The 26,319-nt window shown below is 40.5% G+C and overlaps 1 protein-coding gene across 1 annotated transcript in view; it reads right to left on the reverse strand.

The window, feature by feature from the left end:
* Positions 1–26,319, reverse strand: part of LOC122804616 (putative RNA-binding protein Luc7-like 2) — a 1,326,948-nt gene that overhangs the window by 1,146,243 nt on the left and 154,386 nt on the right. Inside the window, exon 4 of the mRNA XM_044074589.1 lies at positions 5,782–5,795. Within this exon, the coding sequence (XP_043930524.1) occupies positions 5,782–5,795 (14 nt within the window). The remainder of the gene's footprint in view (positions 1–5,781; positions 5,796–26,319) is intronic.

Here is a 26,319-nt window from a genome sequence, read left to right on the forward strand (position 1 = left end):
TCAGTACTTTTACAATCAGCATATGTATGGGAATACAGATAGAACTGTTTTGTTGGATGAGTATATGTATTTGTGCTATAAATGTAAGGACATGCACTACATGACCTGCATGGATAGGTACCCTGACGTGTGGAAAGAGAATTGGGCTTGTGTCTCTATTACAAAGATGCTGTTTGAGTGATTTATTATTCCTAAAGCTAAACTGTGGAATGCTAGTGGTAATAGCATTTAGATTAGGTACTTCTTGCAAAAGGTGCCAGTGTTTCTTAACATCAATATATTGGTTTATGTTGCTGGCAAACCAAAACACTACTCTAAAACTCAATAGGCAAGGTACCATTGCTATTAGTAGCAGGATTATCCATGGCTGGATTAAAATAGGGTCTGCATTTTGTGTGCCTCAATTTCCAGGCATCAGAGACTGTTTTATCAATCTCAGTAGTATTATAGCCTCTTTGGAGAAAATCACATTTGAGATTACTAAGTGCTTCATGAGCATCCTCATCATACTTGCCCGTTTAATACATTTCTTGGAATATGTCTGGGGTGCATGCTTGTTTTATGCAGGTATGTATTTTTTCTAGTAGGTTGGTGGTAAACTTGACTCCTTAGATTATTTAGATCAGATTTAGTCAAATGTACATCAAGAAAATAAATATTTTCAGCAGAGATCTGATATGAAAATCTTAAAAAATCAGTAGTAGTATATAAGTAAGTCACAAAGGATGCAAAATTCAAATCATCACCTTTCCATAACATAAAAACATAATCCACAAACCGTACATACCATAATACATGTTCTATAAAGGGATTTTGGCTGGAAAGAACAAATGTTTCTTCCCAACAACCTAAAGCTAGGTTGGCGTAGCTATTGGCACAGGGGGTACCCATGGCCATGCCAACCTTTTGCAAAAAGAACTGTTCCTGAAATGTCATAACATTATTTTCCAATATGATTTCTAGCAAGCTACATATAAATTGAACTTTATTGTTCATAAAACACCTGTTAGTTGTAAGAAATTCTCTAATCTCAATACCCCATAAGTTGGGAATGCTGGTGAACAAAGACTCTATATCCATAGCAATCAATACAAAGTCCATATCTATTTCAATACTGGCCATTCTGTTATGTAATCTTTCGAGAAACATCTTGGTGTCTCTTAAAATGGTATGACAGTTATCCAGCAGACCATGTAAAGTGTCCTCAACAAAGATTGAAAGGGGCTCGGTACACCAACCGGCCCCAGACACTATAGGTCGCATAGGTGGTAAAGTCAGGTCTTTATGGATCGTCGGTAAGCCATAAATTTTAGGGACAATTGGTTTTAAAACATTAAAATATTTAAACAATGACTCATCTATTAATCCTGTAATAAGTAAATCAAAAAGTAAAAATGAAATTTTATCAATAATAGCATTAAATGTGATTTTAGAGATAGGTAGATATGTATCATTATTTAATGATATGTATCATTATTTAATAATAATTTATGCATTTGCTGTATATATAACTGTTTTTCTAAGAGGACAACACCACCTCCCTTGTCAGCCTGTTTAATAACCAGGGAGTGCAAGTTCTTCAGTTCATACAATGCTCTTTGCTCAACAGTTAAATTAAATGATAATTACTGAAATCTTGCTCATTTATATCTCTGAAAGCCATCTCACACATATCAGTAAACCTCTGAATACTAGGTGGAATATTTGGAATAAAACTGCTAGGATGTTTGTATATATTATTTACATTCACTGTGTTGTTAGGAAACAAAGATTTTAAGGCTAAATTTCTTCAACAACTTTTAAGTCCTTAATCATTTCTGTTAAATCAGCCTTTTTCACTGGTATAAAAGACAGGCCTTTGCTAAGCAAATTTATCTGATCATCACTCAGTTTAAATGAAGAAATATTAACAACAAGACCTGTATTTATGTTAGTCTCCTTTTCGGTGACTGTATGGTCCTATTTGTTTGATTTATCCTGGATAAGTGTCCCTTGTAGTTCTGGCTTCTTGTACGATTCCTGAATGGTAGATGTGCCTTCAGGGAGAAGTCGTTTTTGTTGTTGGTGTCTAAAAAAACACTGTCAGTGCTCCTGGATGCGTGAATATCTTGGCCAACTGTTGTGGACGTCATACGAGCCTGTGATATTGTCAAGGATGGCAAAAGGCGTGTTTTTTTAGGAATGGCTCCTGCGTTAGCTTTATTTTGGTGTAAATCGATCGTTTCAATAGATTCAGCCACTAAAGGCTGTGAAACGAAAGCTACAGGAGCAATATTCAAGTTAGCTTGTGTACCAGGTAACTCTGTATGCGTAGAACCGGAAGTGCTATCAGTAACAGTCTCAGGTCGACTGCACCCACTTAAAGTGGTAAAATGTGCATTTTTTTAAGTATCTAATGCATTTGAAGTAGAAATGCCCTGAAGCTGTCTGCTTATGTTCTCTCTGGGCCAAGAAAAAACATTGTTGCTAGCAAAATCACGTTTATCTCTATTTAGTTTGGAGAGTTTAGTATTTTGAAGTCTTTTCTCATGTATAATAATGCTCTCCTGAAGTTCACTCATTTTATTAAATGTAATGTCATTAGGAAAGTTTTCATTAATCTTTGATTCCAAAGCAATAATCTCTTGCTTGTGTGCTACCTTGGTGCATTGTTCTTTTGTTCTTACTTCATGTTTTTATGCACCTTGGTTTTACCTACAGCCGTTTTTGTTTGATAGTGGAATAGCTAGAGGCCTGTGTTGAGGTAGTAAAAGGAAGTCTGAGCCTTTTCTTAGATTCTGAAAAATCTTGGCTCTCCCAGTGGAAGTGCTCCCTCATGGTATGCAAGGTTTGCCCAAAAGAGTAGTCCTCAGGAGGAGAAGCTGAAGGAATTGACTCTTCAGCATCAGAATCCTCATAGGGGGATGAGAATATTCCTGATCAGAAGAGGAATCAGAAAAAATGGAAACCTGATCTGAAGAGTCAGTCTGTCTCCTGCCTAGGCCTCTTATCAGGAGTGGGATGGGAACCCCTGATCAAGGTAATTAAGTCTTCGGCCATTTTGAGCATCTGTTTTTTGGGCATGGAGGCCTGTCCTTGTGGTTGGTGAACTTTTGCCTTTAAAGGTGTTTTAGCCTTTGTCTTTGATGTCTGTTTAATATATAATTGTTTGGGTCTGAATACACCCTCAGAAGCAGATGCCTGCTCAGCGGCTCCGGACCCATCTGAGGGAATTATCTTCGAGGCTCCATTACCTAGAGTTTCCTGCAGCCTGGCCAACTCCACGTGGGAGTCAGTAGCGGCCTGCGACTCTAAAGTAGCAGGCATCAGGGGCTGCGAAAGCGCCTCACTGAGGACCGGTGAACCAGCGACTTGCTTAGGAGAAGCTTCGCTGTCGGTTTTGGACCTCGGTTGCCTGTCTTTCTTTTCGTTTTTTGTGTACTCCAGTAGTCGGATGGCTATCCAACAATATTGTATAATTAAATCTTCGCCCAGAATAGCTTAATGCAAAATCGTACAGACGCTTAATAGTGCATTGGTTAAATCTAGCACAAAACAGACAACTAGCAACGTCGTGGTCAGGGCCTAAGCAAGGAATACAATAAGAATGAAAGTCCTTATGAGATATTTGCTTCCCACAAGAAATACAATTATTAACTTTTTCTGACATCGGTCTACAGCAAGAAAAAAAAGTTTCCCCAACGGTGTACTTAGCTTTTAATGAAGACTTTGGATCTGAAACTCGAACACGAAAATCTCAGGAATCGGCCGACCAGGACTTGCGAACTGCTTCTGCTTCGGGCACAGCGCAGCAAGAAAGACTGAATAAAATGGCGTTGGTTGCATCTTTTATACCCCTGACGTCAGGGAAGAGGCGACAGCAACCGACGCAGGACCCAAGACTTTGGAATTCAGGCCCAGAAGTCCACAAGTTGATGTGCAGGAGACCTGAAGGCCAAGCATACAGAAAGTACAGTTGTGTACACTTACCATAAACGTAGATGTTAGATTGTATTCACTGTTGCAGTCATCACATTTGAGTTATCCCTGCCAGGGTAGCCCTCGGCCAGTCCGAATACCAGAGGCTTAGTACTTCTGCGTCGGTTGCTGTCGCTTAAGGACTGACGTCAGGTCATCAGTAGTATACAGCAAAGCAGCCAATGCCATTACATCAGTTTTTCTTGCCCTGTCAAGAGCCCCCAATTGGGAGTCAGGTTATGGTGGAAGAACCCCGCCAGCAGAAAGTAAATACCAAAAAGTTCCTTGTAAGAAGAGAGAAACAGAGACAAAGAAGAGGGGGTGGCGGGATGGAAACCAGGACTGCAACATTGAATACACTTTAATATCTACATTTATGGTAAGTGTACACAACTGTACTATGTTCTTTGTTTCACTGTTGCAGTCATCACATTTGGGTGGATTATCAAGCTGATGAAAAGGGTGGAGGCAGTCAATAAGACTAGGGGCTGGCTAGGATGCCCTGCGTGACTGCCCTGGATTTGGAGAAGATAGTCAGGTGGTAATGCTTGGTGAAAGTGTGAACAGATGTCCAGGTGGCAGCCTCCAGGATGTCCCTGGTGGGGACTCCTGTGATGAAAGCTGCAGATGTGGAGGCTGCTCTGGTGGAGTGAGTCCTAACCCCATTAGGGAGAGGTTTTCCATGTTGCTTGTAACAGAAATGGATGCAGTGTGCTATCCATTTGGAAATAGTTTGTTTGGAGATGGCTTTGCCCTCTGCCCCTGCAACAAAGCTAACCAGTAATTGATCGGACTTTGAATGATTTAGTCCTGTCTAGACCAAATCTGAGCTGTCTGTGCACATCTAGAGAGTGCAGGATCCTTTGCCCTTGTTTTGAGGGTTAGGGAGAAAGGTGGGCAAATGAATGGATTGGTTGAGAGCCACACTGGACACCACTTTGGCCATAAACGATGGGTTAGTCCTGAGGGAAACCCTGTCAGCATGAAAGATGATGAAGGGCCCCACAGCCATGAGTGCTTGTAGCTCGGAGACTCTTCTGGCTGAAGTAATGACCAGAAGAAAGGCAGTCTTCCAGTAGAGAAATTTAATGCTGATGAAGATGCTGGTTCAAAGGGGGTCAGGGTGAGCTTTTCCAACACAAAGTTAGGGTCCCAAGCTGGGGTAGTTGATCTTTTGGGTGGCATCAAGTTGCTAGCCAGTTAGAAATTGTTTGATCAGAGGGTGTGAGAACAGGGGCTGCTCAGTGTGGAAATGAGCAGAGATAGCAGAGGCATGAACTTTAATAGAGGAGAAACATAGACCACTGTGGAGCGGGTCAGCTAAGTAATACAGGATGAGAGGTAGGGAGGGCTGTGCCATATCAGCTACATTAGCCTGGATCCAGGTGCATAACCTTTTCCATTTGTCAGCAGAAGACTTTCTAGTGCTAGGGAGTCTGGCCTCATGTACATCTAGAACCTGTTTACTGAGGTTGGCAGATTGATCAGTGGGTCAAGGAATAAGCCAGGCTGCCAAATTAAGGGTCTGCAATTGAGGATGCATGAATTCTCCTTCCCTCTGGGTCAGGAGGATTGGGGTCTGAGTGAGATGCCAAGGTGCCAGTGGGTACCAGTGCTGGCGAGGCCAGTCTGGAGCAATAAGAATTGTCCTTGGTTTTTCCTCCCTTATTTTGAGATCCCTGGTGATGAGGGGTAGTGGAGGAAATGCACAGACAGATTGGATGCCTTATCCTTCCCCTGAGTCACTTTCCAAGCCATGCAGTGATGCTCCTAAAGCAGAACTTGCTGAGCTGATGGTTAGTGTGGGAGGCAAATAGGTCGAACTTCGGTGTGCCCCACTTCTGAGTTATTAGGGTGAAGGTTCTTTTGTCTAGCTGCCACTCGTGTGGGTCCAGAAGATTTCTGCTTAAGTGGTCTGCCACAGAGTTTAGAGTACCTAGCAGGAATTGTGCTAACAAGTGGAGTTGCATGGCAGAGGCTGTGCCCCAAAGGGTCATGGCCAGCCTGCATAGAAGGTAGGAGTGAGCCCCTCCCTGCTTGTTGTGATCAGTGGAGTTGTCTGTTTTGATCAGGAGAGCCCCTGGGGAGAGAAGGGGCCTGAAAGCTGTCAATGCGTGCTTGACAGCCAACATCTCTTTTTGGTTGATGTGGAGATGGATTTGGTGTGGGCTCCATTGGCCCAGTATGCACCTGCCGTCCAGGTGTGCACCCCAGACACAGTCTGAAGAGTCTGTGGTGAGGGTCTGGGCGGCAGGGGGTGGTGAGAAAGATAATCCCTTATTGTGGGAGCATGCTGCTGCCCACCAAAGAAAATCTTTCCTTAGGCAAGGTATCACTGGTATAAGAGTTTCCAGGTCTTGAGTGTTGACACCAAAGGTTTTTTAGGTACCATTGAAGTTTCCTCATATGCGGTCTAGCATATGAAATGAGAAGAACGCAAGATGCCATGAACCCCAGAGCTTGCAGGATTTTCCTTGCAGATAACTGGGGTCTGGTGGCTAGTTATGAGAAGTAGGCTGTCAGCTAAGTTTGCTTTTCTGGTGTAAGGAATGCCATCTGGGAGGCTGTGTCCAGGCTTGCTCTCAGGAATATAATCCGTTGGGTGGGTACTACTTTGGATTTCTTTTAATTGATCGTGTACCCTAGGGAGGTCAGTAGGGACTTTACAAAGGCCAGGTACTCTAGCAGCTTTTCCTGACTGTCTGCCTGAATTAGGCAGTCATCCACGTATAGGTAAATTTGGATATTTCTTTGTCTGCAAAAGGCAATGGCGGGAGCCAGAGATTTTGTGAAAACTCTGGGGGCAGTAGATAAGCCAAAGGGAAGTGCAGAGAACAAAGTGCAGAGATCCTGCCCTGCAAAGTACAGTTGTGTACACTTAGCATAAATGCAGATGTTGGAGTGTATTCACTGTTGCAGTCATCACACTTGGGGTTATCTGCCTGCAGGTAGCCCTCAGCCCGAATACCAGAGTTTTGGGATTTCTGTGTTGGATGCTGTCGCCTCTTCCATGACGTCACGGGTATAAAACATGCAGCCGATGCCATTACACAAGTTTTTCTTGCCCCAAATGTCAGAAGCCCCAAAACAGGAAGCAATTACACAGTGTGGAACACCTCCAGTAAAAAGTAAATACCATTGTCATAAAATATGGCCAAAGAGAGGATAGGTAGAAAGTAAAGAAAAAAATACAGGGGGCTGGAGGGAGGGTAACCAGGAGTGCAACAGTGAATACACTCTAATGTCTACACTTATGGTAAGTGTACACATCTGTACTATGCTCTTCGTGTTTCACTGTTGCAGTCATCACACTTGGGTTGATTCCCAAAGATGAGGAAGGGTGGAGGCAGTCAAGAAGTATTAGGGCTGGCTAGCAGGTCTTTTAAGACTGCTGTGGCAAATCCAGACATGGATTTAGAAAAGATAGGCAAGTGGTAATGCCTGGTAAATGTGTGCACACAACTCCAGGTTGCAGCTTCCAGGATGTCCCTGGTAGGGACTCCCCTGAGAAATGCTGTAGAGGTTGAGGTAGCCCTAGTGGAATGAGTTCTGATCCCCTGTGGGGTAGGTTTTCCATGGTGTTTGTAGCAGAAATGGATGGAGTGTGCTATCCATGTGGAAATGGTTTGCTCTGAAATGGCCTTGCCCTCTGCCCCTAAAGCAAAGCCGACTAGCATCTGGTCAGATTTTCTGAAAGGCTTAGTCCTGTCAAAGTAGAACCTGAGCTGTTTGTGCACATCCAAGGAGTGACGGATCCTTTCCTTTATTCGGAGGATTAGAAAAAAAGGTTGGCAAATGGATGGATTCATTTAAAGCCACACTGGATACCACCTTGGGCATAAATGATGGGCGAGTCCTGAGGGAAACACTGTCAGTATGGAAAATAATGAAGGGTTTCACAGCCATTAGTGCCTGTAACTCAGGCACTCTTCTTGCTGAAGTGATGGCTAGAAGTAAGATTGTTCTCCAAGAGAGGAATTTTAACTCTGCTGCAGCAGCAGGTTCAAAAATGGGAAGCGTGAGCTTCTCTAGTATAAAGTTAATGTCCCAGGCAGGGGTGGGAGCTCTCCTCGGGGACCTTAAATTGTTAGCTCCTCTCAGGAACTGTTTGAGAGGGTGAGAAAAGAGAGGTGGCTCAGTACTGTAATGAGCTGAGATGGCAGAGGCATGAATCTTAATGGATGAGAAGGATAGGCCTCTGTGGAGAAGCTCTGCTAGGTAATCTAGGATTTGAGGTAAGGTGGGCACTGCTGTATCATTGCCTTGTGACTGGCTCCAAGAACAACAATATCTTTTTCACTTTTCAGAATAGGATTTCCTAGTACTAGGCCTTCTGGCCTCAAGGAGGACATCCAGCACCTGTTTGCGGAGGGTTACTGGTGGTGTATTCAGGGGACAAGACAGGCTGCAAGGTTTAAGGTTTGCAACTGTGAATGCAAAATCTGTCCCTCCTGCTGGGACAGCAGGGGGGGGTCTGATGTAGGTGCCAGGGTGGCACCGCTGTTAGACTGTGTAGGAGTGGGTACCAGTGCTGGCGCGGCCAGTCTGGGGCAATAAGGATTGTCCTTGGTCTGTCCTGTTTGATCTTAAGTAGTACTTTGGAGAGGAGGAGCAGAGGGGGAAGGCATAAATTGAGAGGTTTTCCCGTGTAAAGGATAGGGCATCCACCTTCCATACTTTGCTGTGGGGATTTCTGGTGCAAAATTTACTCAATTGATGGTTTTTGGGGGGGGGGAGGCAAAGAGGTCCACCTCTGGTGTCCCCCGACCTCTGGATTAGAAGTGTGAATGAGCTGGGTTCCATTTTCCACTCATGTGGTTCCAGTAGGTTTCTGCTTAAGTAGTCTGCCAGTGAATTTTGTTTACCTGGAAAGACTTTAGCTTGCAGGTGCACTAGGTTGCTCAAGGCTGTGTTCCACAGGGCTATGACTAACCTGCATAGTGGGTAGGAATGAGTTCCCCCCTGCTTGTTGATGTACCACACAACTGTGGTGTTGTCTGTCTATCAGGAATTGTCCTGAAAGGATAAGGTCTTTGAAGGCTGTCACAGCATTCTCTACAGCCAACATTTCTTTTTGATTGATAAGCAGGGGAATTTGTTCTGGGCTCCATTTGCCTTGAATGCATTTGCCTACCATGAGAGTCCCCCATGCATAGTCTGATGCGTCTGTTGTCAGTGTTTGGGCGGCAAGTGTTTGAGTGAAAGGAAGTCCCTTGTGGTTGCATGCCTCTGCCCACCACAGGAACTCTGCCCTTATACAAGGAATGATAGGAATCACTGTTTCCAGGTCCTGAGAATGTTGACACCAGAGACATTTTAAGTACCATTGAAGTTTCCTCATATGCAGTCTTGCATATGGAATTAGCAGAATGCATGATGCCATGAACCCTAGGGCTTGCAATATTTTGCTTGCAGTTAGCTGGGTTTTGGTGGCCATTAGTTTGAAGCAGTTTGTCAAATAGACCTGTTTTTCTGGAGAAAGGAATGCCATTTGGGAAGTTGTGCTAAAACTTGCTCCCAGGAATACAATCATTTGGCTGAGCACTAGTTGTGATTTCTTTTTGTTGATGGTGTATCCCAGAGACATTAGGAGTCTCTTTACAAATGTCAGGTGCTGAAGTAGCAATTCCTGACTGTCCGCCTGAATCAGGCAATCGTTCAAGTATGGGTAAATCTGAATATTTCTCAGCCTGCAGTATGCAATGGCTAGGGCCAGGCACTTTGCGAATACCCTGGGTGCAGTAGATAAGCCAAAGGGGAGTGCAGAGAATTGATAGTGCATGGAGCCTGCCCTGAAAAGTAGATATTTCCTGCATGATTCCTGCCCTGAAAAGTAATTATTTCCTGCACGATTCCCTTATGGGGTTGTGCAGATGGGCTTCTTTTAAGTCTAGTGTGACTAGCCAGGCACCCTTGGCTAGGATAGGAAAAAGCTGCTGCAGTGTAAGCATTTTGAATTTTGGGACCACCAGGAAAGTGTTGAGAATTGACCGATCCAGGATAGGGCGCCAAGAGCTCTTTCTGGGAACCAGGAACAGTCTGGAGTAGAAACCCTGTCCCCTTTGCTATACTGGAACAGGCTGAATAGCCCTGATATTGAGAAGAGAAAGTACTTGCTTTTGAGCCTCTGCCCACTGGTTTGGAGGAAGGTCTGGCAACCCACTTGGGGTTGGCAGTGAGTGGACATAGAATCTGTATCACTGGGATACAATGCTTAGAACCCATCGGTCCTGGGTAATGTACATCCATTTTTTTGCATGAATGGCGAGTTCTCCTCCTAGGGATACAAGTACTTGGGCATGGGTGGGAAGGATGATAGAGTCACTGTGAACGTTTTCCATAAGAGGGTGGCTTACCACTCCCTGTTTTTGAGGTGGGAGCACTCCATTGTTTATATCTCTGCATACCATGAGACTGTAGTCTTTTTGGTCCGTTGCCCCTGGGTTTGGACTGAAGGCCTGGGGGGACTAAGGACCAGTTTTTAGAAGGCCAATGCCTACTGAATCTAGGTGGCTGCACCTGTAAGAAATATTTAACAGTTTGCATAGATTTAGCTTTTTCTTCCATCTTTTTAAGAACTTCTTCTGCTTTTGTGCCAAACAAACATTCCTGGTTTAATGGAGCATTTAGTAATTTTGCTTTGACATGGTCTGGCAAGCTTTGTTCATTCAGCCAAGCACATCTTCTCAGTACAGACCCAGTGACAGCAGCCCTGCAAGATGCTTCTAAGGCATCAAAACCACACTGCAAAGTATGTTTACTAACTTGGCTTGCAGAATGCATTAACTCTTGTAAATCTTAATTTTCTGTACAATCTGGAAGCAACATTTTTTGTTTAATTCCATAATATGTTGCTGGTACTATTGGTAATTCAAAGCCCTGATGGCAAGAGTAGCAGAGGTATATACCTTCTTACCCAATCTGTCTAAAGCTCTAGAATCCCTGTCCAAAGGGTTAAGGTTTTTGGCTGTTGTAGCCTTAATGACTTTAGGTCCCTGGGAAATGGTCTCTGAATCCTCAGTGGGATGCTTAGAGAAATTTGAGAGAGTCAAGTACTCTGTAGTACCTGTCAGGCTCTCTAGGAGCTGGTGGTAAAGTATCAGGAAGAAGACTGGATTCCATGAAGACATCATCTACAATATCCAGGACAGGGGGTGTAGCTAGAGGCCTGTGCTGAGGAAAGTCTAAAAATTCTCAGAGTCTCTTTTTGGACTGAGGATAATCCTGGCATTTCCAGCAGAAATGCTCTAAGGTATGCAAGTTTTCACCAAAAGAAAAATCCTCTGGATTGGAGGCAGAGGGAATGGAATACTCTGCATCTGAATCCTCATAGGTAGACAAGGGTACGTCCTGGTAATCAGAGGAATCAGAGCAATCGGACTGATGGTCTGTAGAATCAGAAGGAAAATCAATTTGTTGTCTTTTAGAGGGGGAAGGCTGGCTTCCCCTGATTAAAGTTACATGGTCTTCAGCCATTCTAAGCATTTGTTTCTCTGGCATGGGAGGTTGAGCATGCTCTTCGGTCATCGGTTTTCTAGGTGTAGTGCAAACTATGGGCCTCAAACTCGGTAGTTTTAGTCAAGAACGAAGTTGGTGGTTTAATACGAACATCGGAAGGTCGGAATATACCCTCAGAAGCCAGTGCCTGTACAGCGGCTCCAGACCCATCCAAGGTAGAGATATCTGCAGGTTCCATAGTTGAAGAAATATCTCGCGCATACCCGACTCCGTATGGGTCTCAGCAGAGGCCTGCAAATCAGTGGAAGCTGGTATAAGGGGCTGCGAAGGAGCCTGGCTGAGTACCGGCGGACTGGCGACTAACTCATTACATCCGAGTGACGTCTCCAGGTGCATCTGCAGTTATCTCCTACTGCGCCTCTAGGCGTCAAATAATGCTTGTTCATATTTGCATTAATAATTTCAAAACCATGCTACATACAAGGTATCAGAATATTTCACCTTGAAGCATACATGATGGCAAACACAATTGTATTGATATTTGACCTCTGTCAATGACTATCTGTTAGAAATGTAAGGTGATAACTTCATTTTTTAAAGGCTGAAGCCACGCCCACTGGGAGTTAAAGGTACACACTCAAAAGAGCTATTCTGGAGGGAATGAGAAGCATCATCGGCAGTTTTGGACCTGTGCGGTCTCTTGTCTTCATCCTTACATTTTTTTGGAAGATCGGTAGTCGGATGGCTTATCAAAGCCATTTTGGAATATGGAGAACAGCAGCAAAAGAATTTAGCAAAAAAAGATAGCCTGACGACGAATAGTTCAAGTGTTAAACAAAACACAAAACCGACAGCGAGGAACGTCGTGGTCTGGCCCTAAACAGGTGATACAGTAAGAATGAAAAGCTCTGTGAGGTATTTGCTTTCCACAGGCAAGACAATTAACTTTTTCTGACATTGGTTAGAGCAAGAAAAAAGGATCCCCAACGGGGTACTCAGCTTTAGAAGACTTCAGGTTTGAAACTCGAAAAACAAAATATTCAGGTAGTGGCCGACCGGCACTTGTAAACTGCTTCTGCTTCGGGCTCCCATGTGGCAATAAAAGCTGATGTAATGGCGTCGGCTGCATGTTTTATACCCCTGACAACCTGACGTCATGGATGAAGTGACAGCATCAGATGCAGAAATCCCAAGACTCTGATAATCAGGCCGACTGAGGGCTACCTGCAGGCAGATAACCCCAAGTGTAATGACTGCATGCAACAGTGAAACGCGAAGAACATCGTAGATATTGCCTGCATGATTCCGCGACAGGAATGTAGAGGTAGGCCTCTTAGGTCTGGGGTGGCTAGCCAAGCATCCTTGGAGAGCATGGAAAGCAATCGCTGGAGGGTGAGCATTTTGAATTTTGGTATCACCAGGAAGGTGTTTAGAATGGATAGATCAAGGACGGGGTGCCAGGTGCACTCTTTTCTGGGTACCAGAAAGTCTGGAGTAGAAACCTTGGCCTATCTGATCTGCAGGAACGTGCTCTATTGCCCTCATAGAGAGCAGGGAAAGGAGTTGCTTTTTTGCCTCTGCCCACTGGTTTGGAGGTAGATCTGGGAACCTTTCTGGGGTTGGAAGAGTGGAAAGAAAATTTGTATCCCTGGGGCACTATGTTGAGGACCCAACAGTTGTTGGTAATGGTGGCCCAGGTACTTGCGTGAAAGGATGGTTTTCCTCCCAGGGATAAGTGCAGGTGGGCAGAGGGAGGAGGTGGGGGAGGAGAGTCGTTGTGAGTTCTTACCATGAGGGGGTGGCTTAGAACTCCCTGGTTTTGAAGTGCAGGAATTCCACTGTTTTGATCTCTGCATTGTCTGTGGCAGTTGGTGTCTCTGTGTCTGCTTCCCCAGGGTCTGGATTGAACTGACCTGGTGGGAGCAGGAAAGGGGCAATGCTTGCTGAACCTGGGTGGCTGGACCTGTAGGAAATCCACAACTGTCTGCATAGATTTAGCTTTTTCTTCCATCTTTAAGACCTCCTCTGCCTTACTGCCTAACAAGCTGTCTCTGTACAAAGGTGCATCCAATAATTTAGACTTAACATGGTCTGGCAAGGCCTGTTCCTTAAGCCATGTATGCCTTTCAAGGACAGAACCGGTGACTGTTGCCCTGTAAGAAGCTTCTAGGGCATCAAAACCAGGTGTGCTTAGTCACTTGACTTGCAGAATGCATCAACTCTTGCAACTCTTTAGACTCTGCACAATTTTTGTTTGAGGAGTACCATGGTATGTTCCTGAAATTTTAGCATATGGCACTGGCAATTTAATGCTTCGATAACAAGAGTAGCAGAGGTGTATACTTTTTTACCCCATATGTCTACTGCTCGGGAATCCCTATCTGAGGGGATGGGATTCTTAGCACGTTGCTTTAATTCCTTTAGGCCCTTGAGAAATTACCTCAGGGTCAGAAGTAGAATTTTTAAAAAGAAATTAGGGCGAGTCAGGGACTTGATACCGGTCTGGTTTTCTGGGTGCAGGAGGGTGGGTGCAGGAGGGAGGTTATCAGGAGTCAAACTGGATTCCAGGAAAACATCGTCCAAAACATTCAGGACCTGGGGGAATGGCCAGGGGTCTGTGCTGTGGAAGATCTAAGAATTCTCTTAGAGTCCCTTTTTAGACTGAGGGTAGTCCTGACATTGCCATTGGAAATGCTACCTTAAGGTATGAAGGCTTTCCCTAAAGGAAAAGTACTCGGGTCGAGAGGCTGAAGGAATGGCATCCTCTGCATCAGAATGCTCATAAGCAGAGAGGGGTTGTATATCTTCATATTCAGATGCATCAGAGTCATCGGACTCCTGTTCAGACAAAACTACTGGGGACAGATCTCTTTCTTCTGGAAGGGGTAGCTTGGCTTCCCCTGATCAGCATAAGGTCTTCTGCCATTTTAAGCATTTGAGACTGAGGCAAGGAAGAAGGTGCCTGAGATTGGGTCGTCAGTTTCTTAGGTGTGGTTCGTACCCTGGGCCTTAGAAACTTCTTAGTCGAAGCAGAGTTTGAGGCATACCAGACTCCGAAAGGGTCTCTGTAGCGCCTGCGAATCCACTGAAGCGGGCATCAGGGGCTGCAAAAGTGCCTCACTGAGGACCAGAGAACTGACTACTAGCTTAATGGAACCGTCGTCTGTAGGTTTGGACCTGTGCAGTCTGTCTCTGTTTTTATCCTTACGATTTTTTTCAGAAGATCTGCTGTCGGATGGCTTACCGATGCCATATCGGAATTAGAAGACTGTAAGCAAAAATATCTAGCTACAATAAGGGCCCAAAGACGTATAGTTCTGGTGTTAAAGCACAAAAGTGATAGCGAGGGACATCATGGTCTGGGCCTAAGCAAGTGACACAGTAAGAATAAAAAAGTCTGTGTGATATTTGCTTTCCACAGGCGAGACAATGGTTAACTTCTGACATTGGTTAGTGTGAGAAAAAAGGATCCCCAATGGGGTATATGGCTTTAGAAGACTTCAGCTTCAATTCAGAAGATGAAACTCAAGTAGCCAAAAGTGACCAGAACTCGTGCAAACTGCTTCTGCTTCGGGCAACTTGGCAAGAAAGACTGATGTAATGGCATCGGCTGCCTTACTACTGACAAACTGACGTGAGTTCTGAAGAGACAGCAACCGACGCAGAAATACTAAGCCTGTCGTATTCGGGCCGGCCTTGGGCTATGCTATCAGGAATAACCCAAATGTGAAGACTGCAACAGTGAAACACTAAGAACATCAGCATTTCCTCACTATCTCAGGGAGAACCAGAGTGCAAAACCTGCTGCACTTCATGTTGGATAGGGTGGCAAACAGATTGCAGCAACAAGTGCCCCAATGTTGGAAAATCAGAGCTGCTACTTCTAGATTCAGGGACCACTTATGAAGGATATTCCTGCTTAAATTGTCTACAACGATTTTGGACTTCCCAAGGATGTGCACTGCAATCAAACAGTTAAGAGACCGCAGGGGAAGCCATGAGGGTGTGGCAGTAGGCAAAGAGAATAGGAGTGTCCCCCACATACACACACATTTATTTACCAAACTGCAAACATTGCCCTTTTGAACAGAGATCACACCCTTGGAGAGACCATCCTGAAAGGCCTGCAATGCTAGGACTGCTTTCAACTCAAAGACACTGATGTGAAGATGGGTGACCACTTTCCCTGAACAGTTTTCCTTTTAAAATGCCCCCACCCCAAAAAGGGAGGCATCCATAACTGTGGCCCAAGACTAGGAAGTCACCTGGTGGAGAAAGTCTCCAACCACTGATATTTGCCCAACTGTTATGGCAGCCAGAAAATCCGTGGGATAAGTCAAGTATGACCACTGTACTGCCAAGTGTCGACTGCAGAATCCACATAGTACCAACAAAATCTATGCTACCATGTGCCCCTGGAGCCTCAATCAAGTGGGCAAGGGGGTTCCAAACTGGACTTCATAGTTCACCATGATCTCCAAGGACAGAAAACTAGAACAAGATGTCCCAAGCTTGATAACAGATTTTCTTTTGGAGGACGTAAGCAGCCAGTTGTCCAGGTATGGAAAGACTGGCACCCCTGTAGCCTGAGCCAGGCTGTCGCAACTGAGATGCATCTGGTGAACACATGGGGGGCTATAGTGAGACGAAGTGGCAAAGCCCAGAACGGATGAGGATCAAGTGCTAGCTGAAAACGTAGAAATCTCCTGGACATAAAAATAAAAATATAAATGTCCAACTGCTTAGATCCAAAACTGCGAACTGGCAGAAACAGCAACAAACTAATTCAGCAAAATACAGAACGGCAGTCCAAAGCTCGAGCCAACGCCAAAATCCATCACAACTGTGACTTTTGAAATATCTATATATATATATATCTATATATATATATATACATATATATATATATATATATATATATATATATATATATATATATATCTATATATCTATATATCTATATCTAAACACACACATATATATATATATATATATATATATATATATATATATATATATATATATACATATATATATATATATATATATATATATATATATATATATATATATATACATATATATATATATATACTATATATATATATATATATACATATATATGCGCATACATATACATATATATATATATACATATATATACATACATATATACTTATATATATACAAAACAGTAAAATATATCAAATACAAAACAAAATCTTACAAATAACATAACAAAAACAACAACATACATCAACACAACAATCAAAACAACACACTGAAAACAAAAAAACAATCAAAACAATACAACATATCAAATTTTCATAACTTTAAAATTTTCAAATTAAAATAAAAAATTTTTTTAAATATTACACATCTTTTTTTTTTTTTAATATCAAAAATATCAAAATTTATCATACATACTTTATACACACAAATTATATGTATTGATCTCTTTATGTTTTAGCTCTGTATCAATAATATCTTTTTCTATATATCATTTTAACATTAAAACTTTTTTATAAGTTATCATATCAATGCAGAACCTTGTATGTAAATAAATTTTTATAAAAACTTTCATATGCAGTCTTTCCAATACATTTGTTCATATCATACATACTGTCAACAAAATCACAAAAAGTATGGGTACTAGTATAAATATTATATTCCAAAAAATACAAAAATAAAATAATAAATATAAAACACACATATATATCAATAATAAACTTTACTATTCATATCACAATATATAAATTTTACTTATGCCACACCAAAATTATTTTTATACTTTTTATATCACAAAACATATATATCACCAAAAAAAAACACAATATCCCAAAAATATTATAAAACAAAACAATATAAAAAAACCTTATCCAAAAAACACAACATTATATAATATCCCAAACCACAAAAATATAATATATATAATACATTATATACAAACACAACATTTTAATAATAGATATGTAAGAAAAATATTTTTGTAATCCCAAAAACTTTATATGTCTTTTTAAAATTATTTATATATTTATATAATATCTGTAAATACTTTAAATATATATATATAAAAATATACACACATCACATTTATCTTAAATGTAATGCAAAAACATTTTAAACATAAAATTTATACAAAAAAAAAGATAGAACATAACAAATCATGCATAATGAATTAAAAATATATATGCTATTGCCTTGGTAAAATAGCATATCAGCATATAAAAAAACTTTGTATAGAAAATAATAGTGAATTGTATCTCACAAAAAACAAATATATCCATATATGTTTTCTCTCATTTTTTTTTAAAAGTGTAATAAGGGACATCTGTTTATTAAATTAATATGCTAAAATTCTGCAGAAAATTCTTTGTCACACACAACATCAGACAAAACTTTGTCTGTCTGTGTGAAGACAATATGCTCATGTAATAACTGTCATCTGTTTTTAATAGGTTTTGGTGATACAAACAGGATTGGTGTGTAAGCATTTTTGTTGTGTGTTTATATATATACTGTATGACACTGTTATATTGTGTTTATCTGTTTGTGATGTACACTTTTGTGTGAGCACAATTTAAGAGTTTATGTTTTGTAGGATGTAGTGATACACAAGTAGCAGTTGTTTGCACTATCCTGTTGTGAAGACATTTGATATATGAATATTTTAAAGTCTTCAAAGAGCTTCAGTTTCAGCAAAAACTATGTGTGAATATTTATAATATATTTGTGTTTAATAGTGTTTTGACAGGTTTTGAGTGATCAGTTTTGGTGAGCAAAGGTTTTAAAAATATTTATATATATATATATACACTTGTGTGAGAAAGTATGTAGTTTTATCACATATGTGTTTTGTTTAGTGTTTAATATAGATGTTAATATATATGATTTCTGACAATTGTAATACATTTTAAAAATATATATATTTATATTTTTCACAGTAATAGGTATATTTGCTATATTATATTTTTTTTTTCTTTGTATAATATAAAATTTAATTTCTATACATATTGTGTATAAAAAATAAAAAATCCTATACATAAAAAGTGTAAAAAATAAATATTATAAAAATATACAACTTATCTATATCAAGTGTTTAAATATTAATAATATTGTCTTATAATAATATTTTTGCATTCTTTTTTGTTTATATGTATATATTTATATATTTATCCCCAAAAAAGAATATCCTATTCTTTTTATGTCTCTTCATCTCTCCACCCATCTTTTTTATTTTTTTTTCCCTATCACCCCTCTTTCTTGTCTATATATGTATATACTAAAATATATGCATCTCATATATCACACACTAGTAATATGAGAATATATATATATATACCTATGTACACATATGTATACTATGCTATCTTCTTTCATATCATTCTTTCACTTTTAATATGTATTTATATATCTCACACTTTATAATATATATATTCATACACTTTTTTAAGATATTTTTAATTTTTCTATGTTTCTTTTTCCTTTTTTAATTTTAGTAAAACAAAAACTTTTTTTTCACTTTCCTTAATGTTTTTATAATACACACACTGCCCTTATTTTTATTATATTTTAAAATTTTTTTTTCCCCCTTATATCTTTTCCTACAAAAATAAAACCCTTTTCTTTTCACTATTCTTTAAGCTTAAATCCTGTATATTTTTTCAAATTAATAATTTTTTTCAATTTTTTTACTTTTTCCTTTTTTTCACTAATATTCCATTTTTTTTGAAGATTTATACCCCTGTTTTATAAATTTTTCACTTTTTCCTTTTTTAAATTTTTAAATGTCCCACCTATATTTTGCATTATTTAACCTTTATCACTTGTTTTGTCTTAATTTCACATATAAATTTCCTTGTAAAAAATATATTTTGTTTCACATGGTAGTATGTGTGATTTGAAAGGCATGTAAAGAATGTGAGATAACAAAGGAAGAGTTCAAATAGTCAAATTAATAGCTATTTGCTTTTCCTTTTCTGCTTTTTTTTCCTTTTTTTTGTTTTTTCAGATGAATTTTCATTTTCATTTTGTAATTATATTTCTTTTTTTAAGATCTTTTTTTTAGCTAAAAAAAAATTAAAAATAAATTTTTTATCTTTTTTTATTCATTTTTTTTTTTTTCTTTTTTTTTTTTCATTTTTTTTTCAAAAATAGGCCTCTTTTTTTTTACATATCCACATATTTTAATTAAATTAAAAAATCCCTTCCCTTTATAAATAAAAATATTTCCTTTTATATCTTGAATTATTTTCTGCACAACACAGTATTTAGGGGAAAAGATCACAAGAGTAAGTAGGCATTAGATAGAGTAATGTTCTTGTAAATTGTATATATCACACTTCCATGTAAAATATGTTCCTTCCTATTGTTTAAATTGTGGTATGATTTTAAGAATTTGTTAGTATTTCTGCAGCTTCCATTTTTCTGTTTGTTAGAAACTTTGAATGAGATGCATTGTTTATAGAGTATGACAAAATTTTAAAGTAGTTTTTGTTTTGTGTTGAATGAATTTGAATTTGTTAAAGAAAGAGGGAGGAGAAATGAAAAATGAATAGTGAAGATAGGTTTTAGGGGGATTTTTAAAGGAAAATTATGTTGTTTTTGGGGTTTTTGGAGAGAGGTGTTTTGGAGAAGAATGTGTAAATAAGTGAGGTTTTTTTTTGTGTGTTTGGAATAAGGGTTTTTTTTTTGTTTTTTTTTTTTGTTGGGAAGTTTTTGTTTGTATTTGGGGTTTTGTAGGTTGGACTTTTTTTGTGAAGGTGTGGGGGTGTTGTATTTTTGAAGAAGAGTGATAGAAAATATTTTAATATTTGTAGGGTTTGCGGGATTTAAAATGAGAAAAATAGGATGTGGGGGAATATAATATATAAATATAAAAATTTAATATTTGTGAAAAATTAAAATATATATTTGATAAGTGTTGAGGTGGGGAATAGTGTTGTGTGTGTTAGAATTTGTAGGAGTGGATTTTGGTTTTTTTTGCAGGGTTTGGGTGTTGTGGAGAAGGGGTTGAAAAATATGTAGGAAGATGTAAAAAGAAAAGTTAAATATTTAAAATATAGTTTTAAATGAAATGTGTAAAAGTTTAAAGTGTTGAAGAAAGTGTTAAAAAAAGGAAAAAAAAATAGTATATTTATATAGTAATTTTTTAAATTTGTTTATTTTTGTTTTTTAGAAAAAAAGTTTTTTTAAAAAAAAAGATATAAAAAAAAAATATAAATTATTTAATTCACTTTTGTTTATTTTTTGTTTTATAAAAAGAAATTTTTATAGAAAAATGTTTAAAAAAACAAAAAATATGTTAAAATTTAAAGTTTAAACATATTTTTAGTAAAAAAAGAATTTTTTTGTAAATTTTTAAAATTAAAAGAAATGTTTTTAAACATGTAATTTTTATAAAATTTAATATTTTTAATAACAAAAATATCATATTTTTTAAACACAAAACACTTTTAATATCTTATCAACCATATTTTTTTTTATAAAACTATTACACCTAATATAAAAATTAATAGTATAGGGGAAATTTTATATATATATATATATATATATATATATATATATGAAGAGGAACTTCTGAGAGAGTCAGGTACTCTGTAATACCGGTCAGGTTTCCTGGGAGCCATAGGTAAAGTCTTTGGGGCCAGGCTAGATTCCAAGAAGGCATCATCTTCAATGTCCAGGACAGGAAGGATAGCTAAAGGCCTGTGTTGAGGTAGGAGTAAGAATTCCCTAAGCCTCTTTTTGGAGTCATAGTAGTCCTAGCTTTCCCAGTGGAAATGCTCCCTAACAGTGTGTGCAAGCTTTCACCAAAAGAAAAAAAGTCTTCTGGCGGGGAAACCAAGGGAATGGAGTCCTCTGCATCAGACTCCTCATGGGTAGATAAGGCCAAATCCTGGTAATCAGAAGAAACAGAAATTTCAGAATCCTGATCACAAGAATCAGGAGAAAAATCAGTTCTAGGTCTCTTAGAGGGTGAAGGCCGGCTTCCCCTATTTAAAGTAATAAGGTCTTCAGCCATTCTTATTTGTTTTTTAGGCATATGGGCCTGACCATGCGGTTTGGATGCCTGTTTTCTAGGCGTGGGTCGAGTTTTAGGCCTTAAAGAAGAAGATGCATCGGTTTGAAATGCAAGTCAGTGGGCCTGAATACACCCTCAGAAGCTGGTGCCTGCACAGCGCCTCTGGACCCATCCAAGGTAGAGACATCCACAGGTTCCATGGTCTAAGAAGCATCTCGCAGCATACCAGACTCCGAATGGGTCTCAGTAGAGGCCTGCAAATCTGAAGTAGCGGGTATCAGGGGCTGTGAAAGCGCCTGAGTACCAGTAAACTGGCGACTAGCTTAACAGAAGCGTCGTTGGCAGCTTCCAAAAGCTTTTCTTTCAAAAAAATTTTCAAAAGCCATAAAACCGACAGTGAGGGGCGTAGTGGTCTGGGCCTAAGCAAGGAATGCAGTAAGAATGAATATCTTTGAGGTATTTGCTTTCCACAGGTAATACAATTGTTAACTTTTATTGACATCGGTTTAGAGCAAGAAAAGTACAGTTTTGTACCTACCATAAATGTAGATGTTCGAGTGTTCACCCTGCTGCAGTCATCACACTTGGGTTATCCTATCGTCAGGGGGTCCCGCAGTCGGCTGGATTTCCAAAGTCTTGGTCCGACGTTGGTTGCTTTCGCCTCATCCCCGACGTCAGTGCGCCAGGGGTACATATATTGCAACAGACGCCATTTTCTTCAGTTTTTCTTGCCCCAGATGTCAGGTGCCCCCAAAAAGGTGATCAAAATCAGTACCAAATGGCGTGAACACTGTACAAACACAAAATCCCTTCAGCTATAAGCAAATACATCAGTAAGACATAGCAGAGATTTGGCCAGTAGATCAGAGGGGTTGGAGGGAGGGTAACCTGGACTGCAGCAGGGTGAACACTCGAACATCTACATTGATGGTAAGTACAAAACTGTATTATTTTCATCGTGTTACCCTGCTGCAGTCATCACACTTGGGTTGAGTCCCACAGCTAAGGTAGGGTGGAGGTATCATAGAGGGTTAGTGGAGGCAATGAGGCCCTGCAGAACTGCAGTGGCGAAGCCCGCCCTGGACTTAGAATAAAGAGGTAAGTGATAGTGTTTGGTGAAGGTGTGTACAGAACTCCAAGTTGCAGCTTCTAAAATTTCCTTGGTAGGAACCCCCCTGAGAAAGGCTGTAGAGGTAGCTGTTGCCCTGGTAGAGTGGGATCTAATGGTAGGAGGAACTGGTTTCCCATGATGGGTATAACAGAACCGTATGCAATGGCCTATCCATTTAGAAATGGTTTGTTTGGATATAGCACTCCCTTGAGAAGCTGTAGCATAGGATACAAAAAGCTGGTCAGTTTTTCTGAAAGCCTTAGTTTTGTCCAAGTAGTAACGAAGCTGCCTGTGAATGTCCAAGGAATGCAAGAGTCTCTCACCTTTGTTCTGTGGATTGGGGAAGAAAGTGGGTAGGCGGATGGTTTGATTTAAAGCTACACTGGAAACCACCTTAGGCATGAAGGAAGGATTAGTTCATAGAGAAACTCTGTCTTGATGAAAAATGAGGAAAGGTTCCACTGCCATTAGTGCCTGTAATTCTGAGACTCTCCTAGCAGAAGTTATTGCCAGGAGCAGGGCAGTCTTCCAAGATAGGAACTGAAGGTCTGCAGAGAAAGCTGGTTCAAAGGGAGGTAACATTAGTTTTTCCAGAACAAAGTTGGAGGTCCCATGTTGGTGTAGGAGCTCTTCTAGGTGGTCTAATGTTTTTTTGCCCCTCTGAGGAACTGCCTTAGAAGAGGATGTGAAAATAAAGGTGGATTTATGTCGTAGTGAGCTGAAATAGCTGAAGCATGGATTTTAATTGAGGAGAAGGAAAGTCCTTTGTGCAGCATCTCAGCTAAATACTGCAGAATGTGAGGCATATGAGGCTGAGTTGTGTCTTGGCCTTTAGCTTGGTTCCAGGCAGAAAACCTTTTCCATTTGTCCGAGTAAGCCTTCCTGGTGCTTGGCCTCCTGGCTTCCAGAATAACATCCAGAACTGCTTGTGAAAGAGGGGCTGGTTGGATGTTTAATAGATTTGCCATGCAGCCAGGTTTAAGGTTTTTAGCTGGCTGTGTAGAATCTGTTTGTTTTGCTGCGTGAGCAAATGAGGTATTTGAGGCAATATCCATGGTGGGCTGTGAGCCATATTCTTCAATAGCGGGTACCAGTGCTGGCGTGGCCAGTCTGGGGCTATGAGAATCAGTCGAGGTTTCTCCTTTTTGACCTTCAAAAGAACCTTTGTGAGAAGAGGTAATGGAGGAAAGGCATATGCTGTCAGGTTTTTCCAACTGAAGGAGAGAGCGTCCACTTTCCAAGCTTGATGGTGGAATGTCCTTGTTAAAAATTGTCAGTTGGTAGTTTTGAGGACTGTCAAACAGGTCTATATTTGGTAGGCCCCATTTTTGAGTTATCATTGTAAATATTTGTGGGTCTAGTTTCCACTCGTGGGGATCTTTGATGTTTCTGCTTAGGTCGTCTGCCAATGTGTTTTTCTGTCCTGGCAGGAAATGAGCTTGTAACTGGACTTTGTAGGCCGGAGCTGTGTTCCATAAGATTATTGCTTGCCTGCACAGAGGGTAGGAATGTGTGCCCCCTTGTTTGTTTATGTACCACATTACTGTGGTGTTGTCAGTCTTTATTGCAAGTTGTCCTGGATGTAGTAGATCCTTGAAGGCTGTCAGAGCTTTCTGTACAGCTAGCATCTCTTTTTGATTTATGTGCAGTTTTCTTTGTTCTGCAGTCCATAGGCCTTGAATGCATTGCCCTGCCATGTGTGCCCCCCAGGCATAGTCTGAAGCATCTGTTGTGATAGTTTGCCTGGTTGGGGGCAAGGTGAAAGGCTGACCCTTGTTGAGGTGACATGCCTGTGCCCACCATAAAAATTATTGTTGAAGGCAGGGAATGAGAGAGAGATCACTGTGTCCAAGCTGTGGCTGTGTTGAGACCATACGCTTTTTAGGTACCACTGTAATTTCCTCATATGCAGTTTTGCAAATGGTATTATCAGAATGCAAGATGCCATGAAGCCCAAAGCCTGCAGAATTTTTCTTACAGTTAACTGGGTCTTTGTTGCCATTGTCTTGAAATATTGAGTCAGTTGTAGTTGCTTGTCTGGTGTAAGATAAGCCTTCTGGGACGTTGTGTCCAAGCTGGCACCCAGGAATGTCATTTTTTTTGTGAGGGTACTAGTTTTGACTTCTTTTCGTTTACTGTGTACCCCAGACAATATAGCAGATGCTTCACAAAAGCCAGATGATGTAAGAGAATGTCTTTTCTTTCTACTTGGATGAGGCAGTCGTCCAGGTATGGATACATCTGAATTCCTCTGTCTGCAGTATGCAATTACTGGTGCCAGGCATTTTGTGAAAACTCTGGGTGCAGTAGATAAGCCAAAGGGCAGTGCAGAGAATTGATAATGGGTTGAACCTGCAATGAAACGGAGGTATCTTCTGCAACTTTGTCCGATAGGGACATGCAGGTATGCCTCCTTGAGGTCCAATGTTACCAGCCATGCTTCCTTGCCCAACATGGGAAGTAGCTGCTGTAGTGTTAGCATCTTGAATTTTGGGACTTGTAAGTGTTTAGAATTGAAAGGTCCAGAATTGGTCTCCAAGCATTGTCCTTTCTGGGTACTAGAAAGAGCCTCGAGTAAAATCCTTGGCCTTGCTCTTGAGTCGGTAACCGTTGAATAGCTCTCATGGCCATGAGAGCTGTAATTTGTTTTTGAGCCTCTGCCCTTTGATTTTGTGGCAGGTTTGGCATTCCTCTTTTCATTGGCAAGGTGTGAAAGTGGAATCTGTATCCTCATAAAATTATGTCTAGGACCCATTTGTCCTTTGTGACCATGTGCCAGTTGTCTGCAAAAAGTGCTAGTTTTCCCCCAAGGGGGCTGACAAAAGAGCTTTGTTTGGCCAGTTGAGGTGCAAGTCATTGAGTTTGCCTTCTGGTGGGTTGAGACCTGTCTTCTCCTCCCTTCTGGGTTGGAGTGCCCCATTGGCGAGGTTTATACTGGGCTTGTGGTTGTCCTCTGCCCCTTGGGCGCCTGTATTTACCCCTCTGAGGTCTGTCAGTGGCTGGAAAGGACCAATTTTTTGTTGGCCAGTTTCTGCTGAAGCGAGGGGGTTGTACTTGTAGGAAATCTTTGACTGTCTGCATTGATTTTGCCTTATCTTCCATTTTCTTTAAAACTTCTTCTGCTTTAACTCCAAAAAGAACATCCTGCTGTAAAAGGGAGCATCTAGTAGTTTTGCTTTAACATGATCAGGCAGACTTTGTTCCTTTAACCAGGCATGCCTACGTATAACTGATCCAGTGACAGCTGCTCTGCAGGAGGCCTCCAAAGAATCAAACCCACATTGTAAGGTATGTTTGCCCACCTGCTCGGTGGCGTGCAACAAATCCTGTACTTCTTTCAATTCAGATAGTTGAGGGAGGGAGGTTATCTTTTGTTTCAACTGAGAGATTAGAAATTGCTGATACTTAAGCATATGAAATTGACAATTTAGTGCTCTCATAGCTAATGTGGCTGAGGTGTAAACCTTTTTCCCCCACCTGTCTAGTGCTCTTGAGTCCCTCTCAGAAGGTACTGGGTTTTAAGCCATGGAAGCCTTAGCCCCCTTGGGACCCTGGGAGATAGTCTCTGGGTCAGCTACTGGGCTCTTGTAAAGAAATTTGTGGGAATCAGGTACACTGTAGTATGTCAGGCTTAGCCGGAGCAGGAGGTAGAGAGTCTGGGTTGAAACTGGATTCTAAATAGACATCATCCACAATGTCCAAAACAGGTGGGATGGCTAGAGGTCTGTGTTGGGGGAGTAAAAGAAACTGAGCCTTTTCTTGGAATCAG

The sequence above is a fragment of the Protopterus annectens genome, chromosome 1.part1 (assembly GCF_019279795.1).
Source record: "Protopterus annectens isolate FY-2018-M chromosome 1.part1, PAN1.0, whole genome shotgun sequence".
NCBI classification, from domain to species: Eukaryota; Metazoa; Chordata; order Ceratodontiformes; family Protopteridae; genus Protopterus; species Protopterus annectens.